A 25,959-nucleotide genomic window follows, 5' to 3' on the forward strand; every position below is an offset into this window, starting at 1 on the left:
ATGCCATTTGTTTAGATAATAGTATTGTTAGTTAATTTGGGCAACAGAGAAAAAGAAGCTTAGAAATAATAGACTAAATGAAGGCAAAACCTATATTTGTGATATATGATTAGAGTCTATCCAAGTTTCTGACAAACAGTAGTTACCTAAGGAGGAACAGAATGTGCAGTCAGCCTTTCAGAATTCTATTGACTAACTTCCTATGAATTATAGATAGTCATACAGCTGCTTGGAGAGATTTCTTCTCATGACAGTCTGACCTCAAGTACTCTCAAGATTATTTTGTGCTTTTTTTCACTGTACCATTTGTATTAATCCTATTAGGCTAAAGATAGACAAGGAATAGTAACAGTGATTTAAAAAAAATTTTTTTTTAATGAATCCATTTGATGACAGGGAGGGATGGGTTTTTTCCTTGTATCTCCAAACTATGTCCTAAAGCTCCAACTGGAAAACACTGTGGCAGCTGCTAACTATGCATTCTTTAGGGATAAGGTTCTCATGTCCTTGGCATCTGCCTGCATAGTGACTGTTAAAGGCTTGTTCTTATGCTTCTAGGTACAGAACAAGCCATGAAAATAGTGGCAAGCTTTTTTGGAAATCAGGAGATTCAAGTCCTGGCTTAGTTATTACTAGCTTTGTGTTCTTGGAGAAGTCAGCTTGATTCACCAGCCCAGGGTTCTTCATCTGTACAGTGAAGAGTTAATAAGATGATTCTCGGCCCTTTCACAGGTCTGGCACTGTGTGATTCAGGCTCAGGCTTCTTTTCTTCATTATATTAGTCCATTCAGTGTTTTGTTTACAGATCATGCCATGCGATTTTATGCCTTTGTCTTTTGTACTATATATATATATATATATATATATATATATATATNTTTATTGAGCATGTACTCTTTTTCTGGCAATGATGATACAAAATTTATCGACATGATCTTTTTTTCAGGATCCTTAAAGTCAAATATGGAATACAGCAGTGTCCCTGCCTGCCTTTCCAACCTCATCTCGTAGGACTCTTCTCTTCCTCCTCTGGATTTCTTTAAAGTCTTTGACATATTTTCTCATTCCTTAGGTTTTTGCACATTTTCCATCCCTTCCACTTCCCTGTACCCAAACTCCCATACCCGAAAATGCCTATGCATTCTTAGGTCTCAGTTGAAAGTTCTCCCTCCTTTGAGAAACAAGCTTCCTAAAATAGGTTTTCTATCATGTATTCTCATTACACCCTATACTTCTTCTAGACTGACATTCATGACACTGTAAGTAATAACCTGATTAAATGATTACGTATGTCCATAATATGTTCAGAAAGAAAACCTTACTTCTGGACAATATGAATATACATGGGTTCCCAAGAATGTTGCAAAATCCTTGTTTTCCTTTTCCATATATCTGTTTATACAGAGTACACGCCTGTTGGGAATAAGGGATCTCTACTTTATGGTCTTCCTACCTCTTCCTGCTTTTATTTTGACTGTCTGTCTCCTTCAAATTTCATCTATTTTCCCCTGGGGAGCTGGAGGGACACTGTCATATACACTATACATCTTTGGAGATTAGTTTAGACCCTTAGGTACTTCACAGTGAAAACTTTATAGGACAGACAAATCTTTCTCTGCCTAACCTGTTATAGCATAACTTCAATATGTTACTGTGCTTATTCTTTGCTTCCTCAAAAACGAAATAGAAAGGAAATAAAGGTGGAGGTAGAGAAATTTGTTTTGCCTCACCTGTTTAGTGTCCTTTTTTTCTCTTTCTGCTAGACTGTTAGTTTTCATTAGGACAAAGACCAATCTGACTTATTCATTGCTGTATCTCCATACCAGGTACATAATACATGCATAATAACTATTTGTGAAATAAATAAGTGAATGAATGAATGAAAGGTGGGAAAGACAGACTAACAAATTTATTGTTACCATATAATGTGAATTGTGTAACATAGACATAAATTCAAAGTTATATAATATTCAAAGAATATAATGTATGTATTATAGTTTTGTAAATCCTAAAAAATATACAGCTACTTTGGTAAGACATGGGTAAGGGGTACACTGCAATGGCTCTTAAAATGTGGTCCCTGCACCAGCAAAATCAGCACCACATGAAATTTATCAGAAAATACATTTTGAGGCCTACCCTTGACTTACTGAATCAGAAACTCTGGTGATGTGGCTCAGTGATCTGTTTTTTAAAATCAGCTCTTTAGGTGATTTTGGTACATGATAAAATTAGACAACCATTGCTTGTAAGGGATAAAAAGTGGAGTGTGACATGGCCTTTAACATTGCAAAGCTTATGTGTAGGGAGATAAAACATATATATCAGTGACATGGGGCTGTAAGAATCACAAAATAAATGCAAAGTGCAAAGGCAATAAAGGGGAGGAAGGGAGAAATGACTTTTGGTTGAAGAGGCTTCAGGGAGAAGGAGCTTTTGAGGTGGAACTGCTGAGTCATGGTCCATAAAACATTCTAGATGAAAAGAAAAACAAAATAAACAAACAAAATCCATGTAAACCTGGAGCAAAACAAAGAAAATCCAACAATTACTTTAGACATAAAAAGGCAGTTTGTAATAGTGAAGACCGTAGGCTTTGGAGTTAGTTATTATGTGATTCCTATCCTGGCTCCAACAGTTATGAACTAAATAAACAAGGACAAACTTCCTAATTTCTCTCTTCCTGAACTTTCTTTTTTGTAAAGTGGGTAAAATAATAGTGCCTATTGCATAGAATTGTTGGGAATGGTAAATGAGATAATGTATGTACAGTGCTTAACCTGCTATGGTAAAGGCTTGATGAATGGTACTTATTACTAACACAAAAAGCGGCTATTAAAGTTGAAAAGTTAGATAAGGGGTCTTCATCTAGACAACCAGGAAGAATCTACATTTTCTACATCCTAGATATAACCTTTTTTTTAAAAAAAATAATTTTTAAGGCATTAAAAAAACTTTGAAACAGTATTAAATTAGAAAGTAAGAACAAAATTTTTTATCTCTCGAACCATTTGAGAGTAAGTGGTCAACCTGTTGTTTCATCTCCTTCTAGGTACTTTAGTGCATATTTCCTGGGAAGAAGGACATTCCCCTACATAACTACAACATGACCATCAAAATCAGGAAATTAACAAATGTCCCAATAAAATGTGCTTTATAGCAAAGAATTCGTTTTATAATCACACATCGCCTTTAGTTGTGTCTTTTTAGTCCCTTGATTCTGGGACATTTCCTCAGCCTTTACTTGTTTTTTTATGACTGACGCCTCCAAAGATAGGAACATCACAGAGGCAAGGCTGTGTACTTTTCCTTCAACCTATCAGGTGCTACATGGTTATATTTGTTCCATTTACTGATGATGTTTACTTTGAATACTTGATTCAGGTTGTGTTCCAAGTTCTTGGTTTCTCCACTGTGAAGTTACTCTTTTCCCTTTTCACATACACACATTTATATCTGTGTCTATTGAAAACTGTGAGATCACACTGATGCCTTCAGTTCTAACCCAGTCTAACATAGTTCATTGCAGTTTTCTCCATTTCCATATTTTGAGTCCCTTTTCTGATAGACTGTTATTATCCTAATTTTATTTACTTATTTGATCAATCTCCCTGTATGCAACCAATCTTCTGTTACCACTGCCACAGATACACTGCTCATCAAACTCAGACTCTCACAAACTAGGCCTCTCTAGCTACCCCTCTGCATAGATGATCTCCTCACCCTGCTTAGCTGTAACAAAGCACCCAGGCCCTTCCCACAGCATGGATGCCCTCCAAATAGTGGTCGGTTTTTGACTCCATGCTCTAACATAATCTAAGCTGTTTGGCTCTTTTTAATCTGTTTTGGTTTCAGTTGTCCACATGAGGCAACCTCTCTGAGAGAACTCTTTCCTCAGTTTGTCAATCTCTGTGACTCTGCTCTGGGGCGCCTTTACTTGTGGATACCCTCCTCACCTTCCTTGAGTTCTAGCTGCCTGCTCTGGGCCACCAGAGTTCCTTTGCTCCACCTCCTTCACCACCAGAATAGACCTTGCTGTACTTTACCTAATGGTTTTCACATTGAATTGTCCAGGAAGGGGATGGAAGGGAAGAGAAAAAGAGGAAGGGAATGGGAAGAAGAAAAGGAAAATAGGAAGAGGAGCTCATAAATGTATTTTTTAATAAAGCAAGAGCAAGTATTACTATTTTCCAGATTGTGAGTGAAACTATTAGCATGAAGTTTTCTATGACTAAGAATAGGCTGGATGGTCTTCTGGTTTGATTATGTGGTCTGCTATGGTTTTCTAGCTGTTTCAAGGTTATTGCACAACATTATGTAGTCTGAGAGAACAACAAGAGTTTCCTGTCACACTTGTGGACTGCAACAGATTGGATGGTTCTTGTACTATGAAAACCTGCTGTGTCTAGGCTGGCTTTCTGCTCTCAGTTCAGAACAAAAGGCAGTATACTTTATTTAGCCAATACAAAAGTAAGCTAATAATAGCTTAAACACATGGAGTAGCATATTTTCTAATCTGTACTTCTGTATTTGGGCATACAATTTTCCCTTTAGATATTGAGGATGTTGGGAATAGAAGGTAGGCCATGTTCAATAGCTCTAGACTGCAGTTTTAAAAATTTTACTTATGCAGTACATTTTAATAAGATTACTTAGCACAATAGATCATAAGCTTAATATAACATAATGGATATGATTATACCTGTGCTACAATGATATGCATATGATAACTAACTTTATATAATCAATATAATTTATAAACTATAAAAATTATAATGTTATTTATGTATAATAATGTAATTATATGTAATGGAAATTATACCATAATTTAATAAAATATCATAAATGTTATAGGAGTATATTTTTGGTAACTTAACAGTCTAAAATTGATCTTTCAGATAAATTGGTACCCTGGTGCTGAAGAGCAGTATTCTTTTTGAAATTAACCATCAGCTGTCACTTCTTGGACCAATTCCAAATGAAGTGATTACAGACTGCCATTTGAATCAATCTTTTTGGAGCAATAGAATGTGACACTTTTCTCAAGTTGATGTTAGGTGTTTAATTTGCCAGAAGAAGGACTAAGCTTTTGGTATTTATGAAGAAAGTTCTATCCAATCTTGTCTTAATATTTACAACTATATGTCCAAAACAGGAAAAAAGTAAAGAAGTGAAAACCACAAATAATATTTTGGAAAATTGTAATAAGTTGTATAAGTGTCCCTCTATACCAGATTTAAAGAGATGAGAGGGACACTTTTTGCATATCAGAGACAGAATTTTATTTTCCTACATAACATGTGTCTCTGTGGATAACATCTCCCTGTAGACTGAATAGTATTCTGGCCTCATTTAGTTGGTTAATTGGGTTGATTATAAAATTGCATAAAATCACCATTAAACAGAATATTAAGTAAATCTGTACTTATGTGCCTGACAGTAAAATTTCCCCCACAGTCTGGTTTCTTATTTCATACCTATCTTGCCATCTTCTTCTCTTCTGCTTCTTATTTTCTGTTTGCTCCAATTCCACAGGAAAAAATTGCTATGATATTATTGTATAACTAATATTAATTGAGTACCCTGTATTCACGGCATGTGTTAAGCAAACTTGAGAAGCTGTTGATGCCAATAAAGTCATCTGTAGTAATCTTTTTTTAAGATTTAATTGTCTCCAAAGTTAACTATGCTGACAATCTGTAGCTACCTCTATATAGAAGAATCCTTGCTTCCCTGTGGCATTCATCAGCTAGGAAGATATGGTCCCTGGAGCCCAAACTCTCATTCTGCTTGAGTTTTTGCTGATGGAGAGAGAAACAAAATAGCTTCTGCTAAGCATTGTGCAGTTGCGATTAGTTAAAGTATTCTTGGTAACAGGCCTTGGAAAGTTTTTGAAAGAGTTCCTTAGGTTTGATTTTCCTTCCATCTGGTGATCTGAAGAAGTTCCTAAATGATATTCTAGTCATGCATTTACAATGAGATATGCTTGTTTTAGCATTGATACTATTCAATTAACCCCCAGTGTTCCATTAGGCAGATTAATGCTGCATTTTGTAGCAAAAAGAATGTAGGCTTTTGTGTCAAATGTGAATTCCAATCCTAGCCTTGCTGCTGCTCAGCCTCATGATCTTGTGCAAGTCTCAGTTTTTCCATCTCTAAAATAGGTGTAATAATAATGCCTCATACTATGGTGGTAATCCATAGTGAAATAAATGATGGTTTCAATGTATGAATGCCTAACACATGGTGGGTAATGGACAAAAGTTAATTGCTGATTTCTATTTTCCTTTCCTCCCTCAATGAGTGATATCATTGCCTAATCACAGACTGGAAGATATTTAGGATTTTTTGGGGGGGTGTACAGAGGGTGTGCAGGAATATGGAATTTAAAACCCTATAGGATCATATAAGATTACTTATAGTTATTTATCAGTCCTAGATTTATAGAGTTTTCATAGTAAGTCTTTGTGAAAGAAGATTTTTTAACATTCTTGGGTCTTGGATGATTGATGTGAAATTGAAGGTTAATTATCTCCTAGATATAGAATAAGACACACCTGGTGGTGGTTTGGGAATTTAAGTGCTGATAAAAGGTAGCTTATTTGCATTAACAATATCTTGAGTTTATTTAGTGCCTGCTTTTTGAGCAGCTTGAAATATCACACTTATTCATCAAAGAGGTAGTATGAATTAAAATTTGTTTTAGGGGTTGTATTTTTAAAAACCTTTTTTGAGGAAAAATATACTGTGTGTTGCTTCATTGCACATCGTACTGTATTTCTATTAAAATTTCTGTTTCGGGGCGCCTGGGTGGCACAGCGGTTAAGCGTCTGCCTTCGGCTCAGGGCGTGATCCCGGCGTTGTGGGATCGAGCCCCACATCAGGCTCCTGCGCTATGAGCCTGCTTCTTCCTCTCCCACTCCCCCTGCTTGTGTTCCCTCTCTCACTGGCTATCTCTATCTCTGTCGAATAAATAAATAAAATCTTTAAAAAAAAATTCTGTTTCAATTAGATACATTTTTTAAACTTACAAATAACAGTTTTCTGCATCCTTTTCAAGTATTGATTCTATTTCATTACTCCAAGTGTCTTCACTCTTGACTGTTTAGAAGAAACGACTCCTAGCTAGGCATATTCTGTGTTCAGGTTTCCAACATTTAATGAGATGTCCTGTGTACATGGCATTGTTGAAAGATGACACATTAATCAAAAGAATAATAGCTAGCATTTATTATGTTCTATGTAACTGTTCAACACTTTGAAGTACATATATATGTAGATTTTTAGGTGAAGAAACTGAGGTTTAAAGGTGTTAAATTTAGTAGAAGCAGAGCCAGGACCTGTTTGTCTGAATTTAATGCTCATGCTTTAACTTTTAGATTATTGTATTACTTTACTTATGTTCTATTGATCGTCTCTTCCATCATGTTCTGTACTTTATACTTTGTTCCTCTTAGAACCTTTTTCCTCTACATATTTTTTTTTTTACAAATGTTACTGGATATTTCTCAATTTTATGTTTATCCAAAGTATCTCCTACTTCCCTTACTGTTTTTAAAAACTTCCTATTTTGATATAGTTTCAAACCTACAGAAAAGTTAGTACAAAAAGCTCTTGTATACTTACTTTACCAAGATTTCACCAATTGATTACAATTTTACCTATTTATCATTTTCTGTATGTGTGTGTGTGTTTCTCCTATATCTATCTGTACACATATAGATTCATACTTATATGTGCATATTATTAATGAGCCCTTTGAGAGTGAGTTGGGGATATTAGTCCCCTCTATCACTAAATACTTTCATGTATACTTCCTAAAAACAAGAATATTCCTTTACATAAATTAGTACAGTCAAAATCAGGAAAGTTAATGTTGATGCAACACTATTATCTTATGCAGAGTCCACATTCAATTTCATCACTTGTCTCCAAAATGCCTTTTATAGCTATATTTCCCAGTCCAGAATCTATGCAAGATCACATATATTCAGTTGCCATGCATCTTTAGATCCCTTTAATCTGCAATACTTCATCAGCCTTTCTTTTCTTTTTTCTTTTATTATTAGTTTTTGGAGTAAAGTGATATAATCATAGATAATGCCTTAATAAAGCATATGAAGGAGGATGTTGTGTGCATTTTCTAATTGGAATAGAACCAGGAGTAACAACTGGATTCAGCCAATGGAGAAATTGAGTGTGGCCTGGGAGGCTTTGTCCAGACGTGTCCTACAAGGAGTCACTTTCCTGGTATGGGCACCAGTCTGTGAAGTCTAATCTTTAGTTTGGTAGGCTTAAAATTTGACTTTGCTAGAATAGCAAGATGACTGGCCTTCTAGAAACTGACTACAAGAATTATAGTCACAGAATACTCTAACCATCAGAATATAACTCTTAAGCTCATTAGTGAATTCTCTTCTTCTAGACTAGTCTAGACCAGAGACTTTCTTTTCTTGACCTTGACATTTTTTTAAGATTACAGTCCAGGTATTTGTAAATGTCATACAGTTTGGTTTTGTATAATGTTTTTTCGTGATTAATTTCAGTTCATTAATTTCAGGAAGGAGTATCACAGAAATGATGCCATCTTGGTCTTGGTGCATGATAATGGGAGGTGTTAGTTTAATTTGTGGGGAGATACTATTAGCCTATATAACATTATGTTCCTTGTCAATTTTTTACCTACTATATGCAGTGTCCATTGATGATTTTCTATCATTTCTCCTGTATTTATTAGTTGTAAGGAAGAGCTTTCCCTTCTCCATTTACTCATTTCTATTCTTATTTATTTCAGGATGTACTCATGGATTCTTATTTTTTTCCATAAGTTATAATCTGCTACTATTATTAAATTATTTTAATGCTCAGATTATTTCAGATTTAGTCAGTAGGAGACACTTCAACCTGATTTTGTATCCTTTTGATGTGATCCCATAATTTTTCATCACTTCTTTACATTGGGTGTAACAGAATGTCCCAGGTTCATTTTATAATTTCCCTGCTGTAGCCCTCAAGTGAACCTTTCTTGCTCCTTTTAATAAAGTATTTTGAAACTAAGATTGCCTCCCTCATCCATCCATCTATCCCTTCCTCCCTCCCTCCCTTCCTTCTTTCCTGTTTGTGCTTTATCTAGGCATAGAAGAAACACAATCGTATCAGAACATTGTGGAAATTTGATAGAACCTTTGTGTGTAAGCTTTTCCTCATTCTCTTGTCTTGTCTTTTCAGTATCTATTTTGTTTGATTACATGTTAGTCTTTGGACTCTGGGATTCACACTTCTCCCTGCTTTGGTTTAGCCTCTTTTGTTCCCTATCGTGATACTTCATTTGTACCTACCACTGATCTTGCTTCCACTCTCTGTTCTTGGCTGTAAAATTTAACTGATGTTTTCTTTTCACCCATATTTAACTTTAGCCTGCTTCTCATATTCAACCCCATTCTTCTAGTCCCAGAAGAAGAATCTTGTCTGGTTGTAAGCCTAAGTTTAAGGCACTTGCTACACTGATAAGGCCTTTACTGGGGATTCTGTTTCTGTGTTTCATTGTGTAATAGTCTTGGACTCAAATGGATCAAGGCAAGGATAATTTTTTTCTTTGCAGAAGAGAAAGCAAGGTGTCTGGATGCAGCATAAAGAAATGGGATATGAGCATTTATCTGACTCTCCAAACAGAACCAAGGGTTCAGGAAAGGCTAATGGAACACCAAGACTGAACTTTGTAACATCCTTAAATATAGCAAGATCAACTGTGTTATACTCTTCAGCTGAATTCATTATCACATATGTGGTATGGGAAACCCTACAGAGAACAAGAGATGCTAGAAAAGCATAAGGCATATGTATTAAAAGAAGGCATATCTTACAAAGATTACCATGTCTTTATTGAGGCTGGAAGGCAAGAATCCTCAGCTGATTTCAATGAATTCTTGGGATTAAACAGCTTTGGTGAGTTATATCCATATATGCCAATCATAAAAATTAAATAACTAACAATAACAAGCTCCAAGGAGGTGATTACAATTGTCTCCATCAATACTACACCTTACAGCATGAAGGCTGGAATGGGAGGAAGCAGAGCTTTTCTCTTGTCACTTTTATTCCAGCCTATGAGCTAATAGATAAGAAAGTATGTAAATATGTTAAACATTCTGCATTCTGGTTACTTTTTTGTTTTACTGTAGTTAAGTAGATAATTGCAGAGCAATTTGTGAGTCATACAAGAAAAAGTCTCAGCACTTAAGGGTCATATTTTTTTTTAAATTTTTTTTATTATATTCTGTTAGTCACCATACAGTACATCCCTGGTTTCTGATGTAAAGTTCGATAATTCATTAGTAGAGTCATATTTTCTTAGATTAATTCAAGTCATGTACAAGGAAATCCATTTCTGCATTACTCACCATATTCACAATTTGTCCAATGAATTTTGGTCATTTCAAAAAAAAAAAAGCAAATCTTCATTATGTGAAAAAAGATTTGCCACTTCTGAGGATGTTATTCAAAATAAATTCCTCAGATGTTTGAAGGCACATCTCAAACAGGAACTCAAAGGATCTTCTGAGAAAGAGCACCATCATTGAAATAAGTATGCCATGTTGGATGTCTTTGCTTGGAAGAAGATGAAATACCTTCAGTATATGAGCTTTTAAGGGTGTGTGTAAACAGACAATCCTATTTATTATGGATTCCCTTGATCATGTTTGACATTTGAAGAACTAATGTTTCAGAATCATCATCACAGAGGCCAGAACTCATCTTTATGGAGTATAGGTTGAACCAAAAGAGAGAGATTGGATGGAGTAGGGACTGTCTCAGATATCACCTAGAAGTTGATTTTGTTTGTTTGTTTTAATGTGTCCTTAAGTCAAAGCACTGAAATATAGTTCCTTTTAATTGAGTTTCTAGGTAATTAAATCTGAATCATCAGTTTAGTCAATAATATTAACTAAGTAGTTATTATTATTGTTTTTCAATCAATGGCATTGAAGGAGAAGTAGGATTTCTTTGTGTGTTGAAAGGGCATCTGAGCCTAAGGAAGTGTGAGCAAGAGATGGCAAAGGCCTCAACTCTGGTACTGGGAATGTATAGGAAGTGGTGGTGGTGGGTATATGAGAGGGTGTTGAAAAGAGATGCTTCAAAATGCCAAACAAATATAGATCAGACATTTAAAAAATACACCTGACTAACCAGAAGTAAAATATTGCATTGGTTGTAGAATTATCTTCAAATTTAAATAAACTTTGACTTAATTAAAGTTACCTTTCCCTCTCTAGTGGTTAATTAGGTAGGAATGGTAAGTAGACAAAGGAATGAAATAGACTATGAGCATATTATCAGGTTTAGGGGTGATAAGTTAATTAATATTTTCAAATTTAATATTGAAGTACTGTCCATAGGGTTTTCCTAAATATGATTGAGTTACTGCTATCCATTATGTTTCAAAGTATAGCTTGTTAATATGTATCCTTAACATGAATATGATAAATATGCTTTCATTTCTGGATAATGAATACACCTAATATTTCAAAATTTGGCAATTTGCGAATGCTGCTTATAAAACAGTGTTTACATCCTTAAAATTGATGCAAAGAAAAAGCATCTTGAAATTTGACTCTTTGCAAAAATTGTTTTAGCCATTACAAGTCATTATTCTTTAGAGAATATGTAGCTGCAGAAATCTTTACAGGGATTCTTTTTTCTTATGTTTAATTAATACTTGATGCAGAGAATGTTTTTGGATTCCACTTTTTTTAAATTCCTTATTTCTGACTTTTGTTAACCTAATTACCACCCTATCAACACTTACTGTATCAGATATCTAAGAAGGATTTATATATGTATGGTTTTTACCTTCTTTTTCTTTTTATTATTGAAATATGGTTGACATGTTCTTTTAATACATTACTCAGTGCTCATCACAATAAGTATAGTCACCATAGAACGTTATTATAATATTATCAACTATATTCCCTGTGTTGTACTTTCCATCTCTGAGACATTTATTGTATAACTGGAAGTTCATACCTCTTAATCCCCTTCACCTAGTTAGCTCATCCCCCAACACCCTCCCTTCTGGCAAGCACCAGTTTTCTATATTTATCAGTTTGTTCCTGGTTTTGTTTGTTTGTTTTGTTTTTTAGATTCCACATATAAGTGAAATAATATGGTATATGTCTTTCTCTGTCTGACTTACTTCACTTAGCATAATACACTCTAGGTCTATCCATGTTGTCACAAATGGAATGGCATCATTCTTTTTTATGGCTGAGCAATATCCCATTATGTTTTATACCACATCTTTATCCATTCATCTATTGATGGACACTTGGTTTGCTTTCATACCTTGGCTATTGTAAACAGTGTTACAGGGAACACAAGGATATTTTGGATATCAATCCATTTTTGGACATATCATTTGCAAATATCTTCTGTCATTCAGTAGATTGCCTTTCCATTTTTTTTTGATGGTTTCTTTACTGTGCAAAAATTTTTATTTTGGTAGTCCCAATAGCTTATGTTGCTTTTGCTTCCTTTTCCTGATGAGACATATCCATAAGTATGTTGCTAAGGCCAATGTCCAAGAGATTACTGCCTATGTTTTCTTTTAGGAGTTTCATGGTTTTATGTCTTACATTTAGCTCTTTAATCCATTTTGGATGTATTTTTGTGTATGGTGTAAGAAAGTGGTCCAGTTTCATTCTTTTGCATGTAGCTGTCTAGTTTTCCCAACACCATTCTCTTTTCCCCATTGTATATTCTTGTTTCCTTTGTCGTAGGTTAATTGACCAAAGAAGGGTGTGGATTTGTTTCTAGGTTCTCTATCCTGTTCCATTAATCTATGTGTCTGTTTTTGTGCCAGTACTATACTGTTTTAATTACTATAGCTTTGTAATATATCTTGAAATTTGAGCTTGTGATACTCCCAGGTTTTGTTCTTCCTCAAGACATCTTTGGTTATTTTGGGTCTTTTGTGGTTCCATAAAATTTTTAGGATTATTTGTTCTTTTTGTTTTCTGTTCTTACACATTTTCCAAACATGACTTCACAGCCACCTTATTGCTAGTGGCAGAATAAAGTTGTAGCTGTGCATAAAATTTGAGGATTTGTAAGTTTTCTATGTAAATCTTACTATTTATGAAAAAATTTTTAAATTTAAGAATATATATAATACATTCAAAAGAATATATGTAATTTATATATAACATATGTAGCATAATAGTACAATAAAAATTTCTGGAGTCACCACTCAAATATAGAACTAGACCATTGCTGTTTGCATCGACCTATGTATTCCTCCCTTACCCATTTTCTTGCCCATGCCTTCTGCTGAGGTAATTACATCTTTCCATGTACTTCTTTGCTTTGATTTAAGTGTTTCTTCACATATGTATGTATGTATGCCTAAAAATATATAGTTTAGTTTTGTATGTTTGTTAACTTTACAAAAATATTTTTATGCTGAGACTTGCATTTTTCACTCAACGTTGTTTTCAGGATTTATTCATGTCATTTTATGATACTGTAGTTTACTCATTTTCACTGCTGCATAAATTCCACTTTGAGAACATACCATTTATTCATTTTCCTTTAGGATGAACATTGGATTGTTTCTAATTTTTTGCTATTATGATCTGTGCTACTCTGAACATTTTGGTTTGTTTCCTGGTGCATATGTGCAAGAGTTCATTTAAGATGTGTATTGGGTAGTAGAAATGCTGGATTATATGAGAAACAAATGTTCAGTTTTACAAAATAAGACAAGATTGTTTTCTAAAGTGGTTATAGCACTGGGCGTTATACACAACTAATGAATTGTTAAACACTACATCAAAAACTAATGATGGACTATATGCTGGCTAACTGAACATCGTAAAAAAAATAAAGTGGTTATAGCAATTCCCACTCATCAGGAACAAATAAAAGTTGCTACTGATCTATATCTTTTTCTTTTGTCAGTGATATACATTTCCTTTACTGTGAAATGACTGTCCATACTTTTCACCCATTTTTCCCTCTTCTGGCTTATATGTCTTTCATTTTTGCTTTGTTGGCCTTTGCATATCTAGATACTGTTCCTTTGTCTATGTGTTATGAAAATGTCTCCTCTAAATTCATATCTTATCTTTTTCACTTTATTGAAGTGTATTTGATACATAATAAACTACACATATGTGAAGTGCATGATTTAATATATTTTGAAGTATGTATATATTAGTGAAACTAGTAGCACAATCAAGGTAGTAAACATATCCACTCCTCCTTAAAGTTTCCTTCTGTTTCTTGGTAATCCCTCCCACTCACCCCTTCCTGCAGTCCTTCCCCCTTCATTCCTCTGCAACCACTGATTTTTTTTTTGTCAGTATAGAATTAATTTGCATTTTCTAGAATTTTTATAACTGGTATTATAAAACACGAACTCACTTTTGTCTGATTTTTTTCACTTGATATAATTATTTTGAGCTTCATCTATGTTGTGTGTATCAATAGTTTGTTTCATTTTTTTGCTGAGTATTATTCTATTGTATGGATATGCCAAATGTGTTTATTCATTTATCTATTAATAGACATTTGGGTTGTTTCCATACTTGACTTTTCATAGGGACATAACATTTTCATTTCTCTTAGATAATACCTAGAACATGAATTGTTGGATAATACATTAGTTGTATGCTTAACTTTTTAAGAAACTGAAAAACTGTTTTTCAAAGTAGTTGTACCATTTTCAGTTTCAGTATCAGAGTGTGAGAGTTCCAGTTCCTTCACATCCCTGTCAGTGCTTGGTATGATCAGTGTTTTTAATTTTAGCCATTCTAATAAATATGTAGTGGTATCTCATTGTGGTTTTGATTTTTCATTTCCCTAATGACTAATGATGTTGAATATCTTTTCATGTGTTTATTTACCATCTATTATTTTCTTCAATGAAGTGCCTGGTCAAATCTTTTGGCTATTTTTCTATTGGGTTGTTTGGTTTCACATTGTCTTTTGAGAGTTCTTTATATATTCTAGATACAAGTTTTTTAAAATCATATATATGATTTGCAAAGGAACAATTCTATGTTCGTAGTTACTTTCTCTCAAAATTTTGAAGTTGTTATTTTACTGTTGTCTGGCTTCCATTATTGCTTTTGAGAAGTCTGATTAGTCTTTTCACTGACTTCTTTCATGATCTTTGTTTTGTCTTTGGTTTTCTGCAGTTTTATTATAGTATGTGCAAAGCTTTTATTTATTCTCTTTCATATAAGCTGTTATTTTCAGTATCTGTGAATTCATATTTTCATAAGTTCTAAAAATTTTATATCCATTATCTCTTTAAATATCACTTGTTATTCATTCTATTTTCTCCTTGAAGACATCTACTAGAAAGATATTGGACTTTCTTATCCATCCTGTACCTAGTCAAATAATACTTTCATATATTCTATTTCATCTTCTCTTATGTTGAATTCTGTCTAATTTCTTTGGGAATATTTTCCAGTTCTGCTTTGTTTATTCTGCTGTTTAACCCTTCCATTGAGTTTTAAACTTTCAATAATTACACATTTTTTTAAAATTTAATTTAATTTTTTATTATTATGTCCAATTAACCAACATATAGTATATAATTAGTTTTTGATGTAGTGTTCAATGATTCATTAGTTGCGTGTAACACAATTGCTTATTACCACATGTACCCTCCTTAATACTCATCACCCAGTTACCTCTTCCCCCCACCCCTCTCCCTTCTGTAACCCTCAGTTGGTTCTCAGAGTCCAGAGTCTCTCATGGTTTGTTTCCCTCTCTGATTTCTTCCCATTCAGTTTTCCCTCCTTTCCCCTGTGGTCCTCCATGCTATTCCTTACATTCCACATATGAGTGAAACCATATGATAATTGTCTTTCTCTGTTTGACTTATTTAACTTAGCATAATTCCCTCCAGTTCCATCCATGTCGATGCAAATGGTGGGTATTCATCCTTTCTGATGACTGAGTAGTATTCCATTGTATAAATGAATCACATCTTCTTTATCCATTCATCTGTTGAAGGGCATCTCAGCTCCTTTCACAGTTCGGCTTAAATAATTACACATTTTTCTAACATTTTATTATGAAAGGTTTCAAACAGCAAAGTTATAAGAATATTACAATGAGTACCTGTACACCTACCACCCAGATTTTATCATTAGCATTTTATTATATTTGTTATACGTGATATCAATCCATTCCTCTAGCCATCCATTAATCTATTTTTTAAGAATTGCATTTTTAATTTTTAGAAGTTACATTTGTTTCTTCTCATTTTGCTCATTCACTCTTACTAGGTCTTGTTATTTGCTCATCTTTACGAGTATGGCCATTATTTATTCAACACTTTACTTAGCTTTTCTTTGTTCTATGTCAGAAAATTCCAAAACCAACAATAACTGTAACCTATTGTTTGTTGTTGCTGCTGAATTTCATTTATGTTGACATGCCTTTCTGTTGGTTCGTGATCTTGATTTTGAGCTGTTTTCTTGATCCTCATCTTTGAGAGTCCTGAAGCTTTAAAGGGGGTTCTATAGAAAATATCTTTTGCAGCTGCCAGTAGCAAATAGGGAGCCACTGACGTAGAATTACTTCAGTATCCCTTGAGGATCTTGGTTCAGTGAGGAAGTTCAGGGATAGCTTCCTTACCTCTACTTACTGATATGAGGGTCTGTATGCTGATAGCAATTCTTCCATAGGTATGTGTCCTCAGAACATCCCCATCCCTTTTGTCTGTCAACTACCATTAATCTAACCTCCCAGCTGATCTGATTTCAGCTCAGATTTTTTTTTGTGTGTCTCTATATGGAAGATCATTCTTAGAGACCTACCCCATGTGCTCCAACATCAGTAACACTTCGAAGTGCCTAGTTAATCTGAAGAGCAGTTAGTCAGCCATAGTGTCAGAAGCAGATGTTGTCAAAAATGCTTTTTTCATATATTAAAAAGTTGCAAAATGTAACTTTGTGTGATAATTTTTAATCCCATTTACATCCTAAATCTGAAAATGGATTTATGAAAGCATTCATTTTGGGGGCCCTTTGGGCAGGTTTCCAGCAGGGATTGGGTAATACCTTTTATTATTTATTTATTTATTTATTAAAGATTTTATGTATTTTTTTTGAGAGATAGAGTGCATGAACATGAACTGGGAGGAGAGGCAGAGGAGGAGGGAGAAGCAGACTCTCCACTGAGCGGGGAACCCAGTGTGTTGGGGGATCAATCCAGGGCCCTGAGATCATGACCTGAGGTGAAGTCTGACACTTAACTGACTGAGCTACCCAGAAGCCCGTGTGTAATGCCTTTTAAAAAGGCAATGAAAGGAACGCCTGGGTGGCTCAGTCAGTTAAGCGGCTGCCTACGGCCCAGGTCATGATCCCAGGGTCCTGGGGTTGAGTCCTGTATGGGGTTCCCTGCTTATCAGGGAGCCTGCTTCTCTCTTTCCTTCTGCCTGCAGCTCCCTCTGCTTGTGCCTTCTCTCTCTCTCTCTGAAAATAAATCAATAAAATCTTTAAAAAATAAAATAAAAAGGCAATTAAAAATAAGGGTTTTTTTAAAATTTTGGAGTAGTTTTAATGTGTACAGAATAGTTACAAAGATAGTACAGAGAGTTCCAATGTATCCTAGACTGTTTCTCCTATTGTTGACATCTTATATTTACTGTGGCAACTAATAACAAATATTGATACATTATTATGAAATTAAGTCCATACTTTTTAGCTAATGTCCTTTTTCTGTTCCAGGATCCCATCTAGGTTACCATATTACATTTATTTATCATGTCTCCTTGGGGTCTTCTAGACTGTGACAATTTTTTGGACTTTCCTCATTTTTTATTATCTTGACAGTTTGCAGAGTACTGGTCAAGTTTTTTTGTAGACTATCCCTCAACTAGGATTTTTCTGTCTTTCTCATGATTAGATTAGGGTTATGCGTTTTGGAGAGGAATACCACAGAGGTAAAGTACCATTCTCATTACTGCTATTAGCATAACTCTTCAATGATGATGTTGGTCTTGATCACTTGATTCACTTGTTTGTTGGGGTTCACCTCTGTAAAGTTACTCTTGCTTTCCCCCTTTTAATACTGTATTGTTTGGAAGGAAGTCAGTAGGCACAGCTCACACTTAAGGGGAGGAAAGTTATCCTTCATCTCCTTGAGGACAATATCTAAATAAATTATTTGGAACTCTTTATCAGGGGAGATTGTCTATTTGCATATCTACATACATTTATTCCTTCATTTATTCATACATGTGTGCACATACCAATATAGATTCATGGGTGTTTATTTTATAGTTTGGGTTCTAATCCAATACTACTGGCCATCTTTGGCTGCTACTTCTTATAACTCTTATATTGTTTTGACATGCCCCATTTAGCAGGGTTTTTTTGGGGGGGGAGGTAGTATTTTTTCATTTATGAGTATTCAAGATGTTCTAGCCTCATTCTTATTGTTTTCTGTTATTCCTCTAGTAGTAGAGTCAACCATTTTCTCAAGAAGCCCTGATTCCTTTTATTCAAGCCATGATCTGGGCTCCAGATCATGCTTGTTGCTATTGGATTATTTTTCCTGCTAGGCCCTGTCAGCCTACGAATTATATCACAGAGCTAGGAAACATATACACACATCATCATTTTTATTTCTATTCGTAGTTTTCTATATCCATCTCACTCTTTTTCTCCCTTCTTCCTTTCCTCCTCTTTCTTCCTTCCTCTGTTCCTTTCTCCCTCCCTTTAAAAATTTTTGAATTCATGTAAATAGTCCCAATCCTAATCCAGTACCACTTTATTTATTCATTATTCTTTACCAATTGTTGGAGAATGCTATATAGAGGCCAAAATCTGGCTATTAATTGTGTTCATTCTTACTGGGGTTTCATTAATTCTAGGTCCTTTCAGCATACCAAGTAAGAAAATATATGTGTATATATTAACCTGTGTACATACAGATCTATAAATATTTCTATATGTATCCATTTATACCCATATTAAGCTAAAAAGGAGTTTATAGTAATGTCTCCAAATATAATACAAAATCATAGGGATCATTCTAGTACCCTCCTCTCACCTGTCCCCACCTACTTTTTTGTAAACTCCTACTCCAATAGTGAGAAACCTGGTTCCCACCATCCACCATCCATTTAACTGTTCAATTCTAATACACACACACACACACACACACACACACACACACACACACACACAGTGGTTCCAAAGTTGCTAACTTTTGCTACACCATGGGAAACAAATTTATCAACTAGAGAATAGAGTAAGATTCTTTTGTAATAATTCCTTCATCTTTGGTTTTACAATTTCTACTCATTTTCAGGACACCACCTTTTTCTACTACTGCCTTTAGGGAGGTTATTTCACACATTTGTAATACAGTTAGATTCTTTTGTCACAGTCTGTGTTAAATCTTGGGATTCCCTGACCTCCCTAAATGATTTTTTAAAATTTACATACATTAAGGTTCACTCTCTATGCTATAGAGTTCTATGGGCTTTGACAAATGCTTCATGTTAGATGTCCACCAATGCAGTATCATTACAGAATATTTTCATCACCTCTGCTTTACCTATTTAATCCTCTTCCCCACCCCCAGAACCTCTAGTGATTACTGATCATTTTACTGTCTCTTTAGTTTTGCTTTTTCTAAAATATTATATACATGGAATCACATTATATATAGCCTTTTCAGACCAGATATTTAAACTTAGCATTTAAGCTTCATCTGTTTTTACATGGCTTGATAGGTCATTCCTCCTTATTTTTGAATATGGACTTGCTACAGTTTATCTATTCAGTGATTGAAGGACATCTTGGTTGTTTCCAATTTTTGCAGTTATAAATAAAGAATTCTCATGCAGGTGAAAATGCAATTTTCAGGATTTCCTTATTTTTGTTATTTTTCTTTGGGATCATGTGTATGTAGTTCTTTAGTCAGCAAAATTTTCATATATATATATATATATATATATATGCAAAAGCTATTTATGTGATGGTACATGACATTTGATCCTTCCCTTACATTTTTTTCACAGACATTCAAGAATTTTATGAGGTGACATTGCTAAATTCTCAAAAAAGTTGTGACCAGAAGATAGAAGAAGCCAACCAAGTTGCACAGAAATGGGAGAAGACATCCCTTCTTGCTCCATGCCATGATAACCTTCAAAGATCTGCAGAGGTATATACTGAAACATCTAAAAGAACTGAATAATATTATGACTTACTTACACCAGTAAAGTGGTCACAGCCATAGTAGTAGTAATCGTTACCAACAGATGGCAACAATAATAATATAAATGTAGTTATACTATACTGTATGCAATATTTACATATAAAAATCCATATTTTGCCATGAGACAAAAAGGCATGAGAAGACATGATTCTTCACATTGTACAAGTGAATTCTGTTATGAATATTGTGATAGTTTGAGTTAACTCAAGTTTAAGGCATTCTGGAATTTCAGAACATGTTTCCAGATGCAATACAGGAAGGAGATAGGATTGGAAATTATGGTCTGTGGCTGTCATCTCCACAGTAGGGCCATATCTCTTGGGATGTTTTAAAATGACGAGTTAGGATTTAGGAACAAAATAATAGAATTTCCATTTATATTTTTTATCATATTCTTTATATTTTTAAAAATTTTGTGCAATTTATATTATTTATGAATTTATATTATATAATTTATTAACAGTAATACACACATTATGTATGTATAAATAAATATAAAGCTAGTAGAGTTCTGTGTTCAAATGGTTTTTATATATAGGATATATGAGATCAAAAAATTTGGAGACTACTGTTGGAATTAATAGCTACTGAAGAGTAAGGCAAGTACTCAGGTTCATAACTAAGGATTAATATGGAGGCAGGGACAGCTCAATGATATTTTTAAGTGACATTCAATACTTTGAAGGCAGGTAGTAGTACACACACACACACACACACACGCACACACACACACATCTGTCAAGATTGTGTAGTGAAGCTGACTTGGAAGCTACATGGAATCCTAGTGATAATCAATGGCACTTCACTGAATCTTTGGATTGTTAAGATTGAGGCCTGTGATATGCGTTCTATCTTGCTCAGAATTGATTTGAAAAACAAAAGAGACTAAGTCTGATGACTACCTTAGTTATTTGAAGAAAAAGTATACAATAATGTGTTAATTGATACCACTATATAAAGTTTATAAAATACTAACAGCATTAAAAGTCTTAATTTCAATACCTATAATTATTTTGACCTTTGTAGTCTTTTTTTTCTGTACAGATTATATGTACATAAAATTTGTACACCAGAATATATGGTGTTTTTATGACTTTTACATTTAATGCTATACTGATAATATTTTCCCATATCATGTCATTAGATGTTTTTTGAAAATATTTTAATGGCTATATAATATTCCATCATTTGGAATTTACTTAAATAGTTCTCCATTCAATATTTAGACTATTTCCAGTTTTAAGCTATGAATAATTATTGGGTATTTATGTTTCTTTAAGTTTTTATTTAAATTCCAGTTAGTTAACATACAATGTAATACTAGTTTCAGGTATGCAATATGTAGTGACTCAATACTTTCATACAATACCCAGTGCTCAACAAGTGCACTCCTTAATCCCCATTCCCTATTTAACCTCCCACTCCCACATCCCCCTCCTCTGGTAGCCATCAGTTTATTCTCTATAGTTAAATTTATTTCTTGGTTTGCCCTCTTGTCTCTCTTTTTTCCCCTTTGCTCATTTGTTTTGTTTCTTAAATTCTGAACATGAGTGAAATCATATGGTATTCATCTTTCTCTGACTCATTTATTTCACTCAGCACTCTCTAGCTCTATCCACATCATTATGAATGGCAATATTTCATTTTTTTTTATGGCTGAGTAATATCCCATGGTGTGTGTGTGTGTGTGTGTGTGTGTGTGTGTGTGTATACCACATCTTCCTAATCCATTCATCAGTTGGTGGAAACTTGGGCTGTTTCCATAATTTGGCTATTGTAGATAATGCTGCTACAAATATCGGGGGTGCATGTATCCCTTTGAATATGTATTTTTGTAGTCTTTGGGTAAATACCTAGTAGTACAACTGCTGGATCACAGGATAGTTCTATTTTTTAACTTTCTGAGGAATCTCAGTATTGTTTTCCAGAGTGGCTGCACCAGTTTGCTATTTTGATGAAGTACAGTAGTGTATTTTTCTTTTGTTTTCCTTGCCTCCAGAGATATATCTAGAAAGAAGTTGCTACCACTGATGTCAAAGAGGTTATTGCCTGTGTTCTCCTCTAGGAGTTTTTACAATTTCATGTCTCACATGTAGATCTTTAATCCATTTGGAATTTATTTTGTGTATGGTGTAAGAAAGTGGTCCAGTTTCATGCTATTGTGTGTTGCTATCCAGTTTTCCCAGCATCATTTCTTGAAGAGACTGTCTTTTTTCCATAGATATTCTTTCCTTCATTGTCAAAGATTAATTGACCATATAGTTTTTGGGTCGTTTCTCAGTTTTTTTTTTCCGTTCCATTGATCTTTGTGTCTATATTTGCGCTAGTACTATACTGTTTTGATCACTACAGCTTTGTAATATAACTTGAAGTCTGGGACTGTGATGCTTCCAGCTTTGCTTTTCTCTTTCAAGGTTGCTTTGGCTATTTGGAGTCTTCATGGTTCCCGACAAATTTTAGGATTGTTTGTTCTAGCTCTGTGAAAAATGCTATTGATATTTTGATAGGGATTGCATTAAATGCATAGATTTCTTTGAGTAGTATAGACATTTTAACAATATTTGTTCTTCCATTCCATGAACATGGTATGTCTTTCCATTTCTTTGTGTCATTTTCAGTTTCCTTCATCAGTGTTTTATAGTTTTCAGAGTACAGGTCTCTTACCTCTTTGGTTAGGTTTATTCCTAGGTATCTAATGGTTTTGGTGCAATTGTAAATGGAATTGATTCCCTGATTTCTCTTTCTGCTGCATCATTTTTGGTGTATAGAAATGCAGAAAGTTTTGTATGTTGATTTTGTATGCTATGTCTTTACTGAATTTGTGTATCAGTTCTAGCAATTTTTTTGGTTGCGGTTTTGGGTTTTCTATAACGAGTATCATGTCATCTGCAAATAGTGAAAGTTTGCTTCCTTGCTGATTTGGATGCTGTTTATTTCTTTCTGTTGTCTGATTGTTGTGGCTAGGTCTTCCGATACTATCATAAATAACAGTGGTGAGAGTGAATATCTCTGCATTGTTCCTGGCTTTAGGGGAAAGCACTCAGGTTTTCCCCATTGAGGATGATGTTAGCTGTGGGAATTTCATATAAGGCTTTTTTTTATGTTGAAGTATGTTCCCTCTAAACCTACTTTGTGGAGGGTTTTTATCATGAATGGATACTCTATTTTGTCATATGCTTTTTATGCATCTATCAAAATGATCATATGGTTCTTATCCTTTCTTTTTTTAATATGGTGTATCACATTGATTGATTTACAAATATTGGACCATCCTTGGAGCCAAGGAATAAATTCCACCTCATCATAATGAATGATTCTTTTAATGTGTTGTTGGATTTGTTGGCCAATACTTTATTGAGAATTCCTGCATACATGTTCATCAGGGATATTGGCTTATAGTTCTCTTTTTTGTGGATTCTTTGTCGGTTTTGGTATCAGGGAAATGCTCTCCTCATAAAATAAATTTGGAATTTTCCTTCCTCTTCTACTTTTTGGAATAGTTTGAGAAGAATAGGTATTAACTCTTCTTTAAATGTTTGGTAGAATTTTCCTGTGAAGCCATTTGGCAGGATTTTTGTTTGTTGGGAATTTTTTAAATTTCTGAGTCAGTTTCTTTGATGGTTATTGGTCTGTTCAAATTTTCTATTTCTTCTTGTTTCAGTTTTGATACTTCATATGTGTCTAGGAATTTACCCATTTCTTCCAGGATGTCCAACCTGTTGGCACATAGTTTTTCATAATGTACTCATAATTGTATTTCTGTGGTGTTGGTTGTTATTTCTCCTTTCTCATTTCTGATTTTATTTATTTACTTGGGTCTGTTCTCATTTTTTTTTATAATTCTAGCTAGAAGTTCATCAATTTTCTTAATTTTTTCAAAGAACCATCTCCTCATTTCGTTGATGTGTTCTATTGTTTTCTAGTTCATTTCTGCTCTAATCTTTATTATGGCCTTCCTTTTGCTGGCTTTAGACTTTGTTCATTGCTCTTTTTCTAGCACCTTTAGGTGTAAGATTAGGCTGTTTGAGATTTTTCTGGCTTCTTGAGGTAGGCCTGTATTACAATAAGTCTACCTCTTAGGGTCACTTTTGCTGCATCCCAAAGATTTGGGACCATTGTATACTCATTTTCATTTCTTTCTGTGTAAAGTTTTTTATTTCTTCTTTGATTTCCTGGTTGACCCATTCATTCCCTAGCAGCATGTTGTGTAGCCTCCATGTAGCTGTGGTCTTTCCAGATTTTTTTCTTGTGGTTGACTTCAAGCTTCATAGCATTATAGTCAGAAAAGATGTATGGTACGATCTTGATCTTTTCGCATTTGCTGAGGCCTGATTTGTGACCTCATATGTGATCTATTCTGGAGAATGTTCCACGTGCACTTTAAAAGAATGTGTATTCTGCTGTTTTAGGATGGAATGTTCTGAGTATATCTGTTAAGTCCATCTGGGCCAGCGTGTCATTCAAAGCTATTGTTTCCTCATTGATTTTCTGTTTAGATGATCTGTCCATTGATGTTAGTGGGTGTTAAAGCCCACTACTGTTATTGTATCATTATCAATGAGTCTCTTTATGCTTATTATTAATTGTTTTATATATTTGGGTGCTCCCATGTTGGATGCATAAATATTTACAATTGTTTCACCTTCTTGTTGGATTGTCCCCCTTATTATGATATAGTGACCCTCTCCATTTCTTGTTACAGTCTTTGTTTTAAAGTCTATTTTGTCTGATATAAGTACTGTTGCTTCAGCTTTATTTTGACATCCATTTGCATAATAAATATTTCTATATTCCCTCACTTTCAATCCGCAGAGGTCTTTAGGTCTAAAATGAGTCTCCTGTAGGCAGCATATAGATAGGTCTTTTTTTTTTTTAAATCCATTCTGATACCCTGTATCTTTTGATTGGAGCATTTAGTCCATTTACATTCAAAGTGATCATTGATAGATATGTATTTATTGCCATTTTATTACTTGTTTTGTCATTGTTTCTGGAGATTTTCTCTGGTCCTTTCTTGTCTTTGTCACTTTTGTTCTCTCCCCTGCATTCAAAGAGTCCCATTTGGTATTTTTTGCAAGGCTGGTGTAGTGGTCATGAACTCCTGCTTTTTATTTGTCTGGGAAACTCTTTATCTGTCCTTTACTCTCAATGATAGCTTTGCTGGATAGAGTATTCTTGGCTGTAGGTTTTTCCCAGTCAACACTTAGAATATATCATACACTGCCTTCTGGTTTGCCAAGTTTCTGTTGAGAAATCAGCTAGCCTTCTGAGTTTTCCCTTGTAAGTTAAGGACTTCTTTTGTCTTGCTGCTTTTAAGACTTTTTTCTTGATCAGTATATTTTGCAAATTTAATTAGCATATGTCTTGGTTTTGTCCTGCTTTTGTTGGTATTGGTGGAAGTTCTCTGTCTCCTGGATCTGAATGTCTGTTTCCTTCCCCATTTTCCAGATTTTCTGGTGATTATTTCTTGAAGTGAATTTTCTGCCCTCTTATCTCTCTCCTCTTCTTCTGGGCTTCCTATAATAGAAATGTTATTATGTTTGATGAAGTCACTGCGTTCCCTAAGTCTTTTCTAGTGCTGCACAATTCTTTCTTTTGTTCAGCTTCATTATTTTCCATTATTTTGTGTTCTAGATCACTAATTCATTCCTCGGCTTTTTCCAGCTAGCTATCCATTGCATCAAGCCTATTTCCAATATCCTTTATTGC

The 25,959-nt window shown here is 34.3% G+C and overlaps 1 protein-coding gene across 4 annotated transcripts in view; it reads left to right on the forward strand.

Annotated features, from left to right (window-relative positions):
• The window catches only part of DLG2 (discs large MAGUK scaffold protein 2), a 1,964,683-nt gene that overhangs the window by 259,352 nt on the left and 1,679,372 nt on the right, over nucleotides 1-25,959 (forward strand). For all 4 annotated transcript variants that reach the window (XM_034666214.1, XM_034666215.1, XM_034666218.1 and 1 more), the window contains exon 3: nucleotides 20,051-20,196. In XM_034666214.1, the coding sequence (XP_034522105.1) occupies nucleotides 20,051-20,196 (146 nt within the window). The remainder of the gene's footprint in view (nucleotides 1-20,050; nucleotides 20,197-25,959) is intronic.

The sequence above is a fragment of the Ailuropoda melanoleuca genome, chromosome 8 (assembly GCF_002007445.2).
Source record: "Ailuropoda melanoleuca isolate Jingjing chromosome 8, ASM200744v2, whole genome shotgun sequence".
In the NCBI taxonomy this organism is placed as follows: Eukaryota; Metazoa; Chordata; class Mammalia; order Carnivora; family Ursidae; genus Ailuropoda; species Ailuropoda melanoleuca.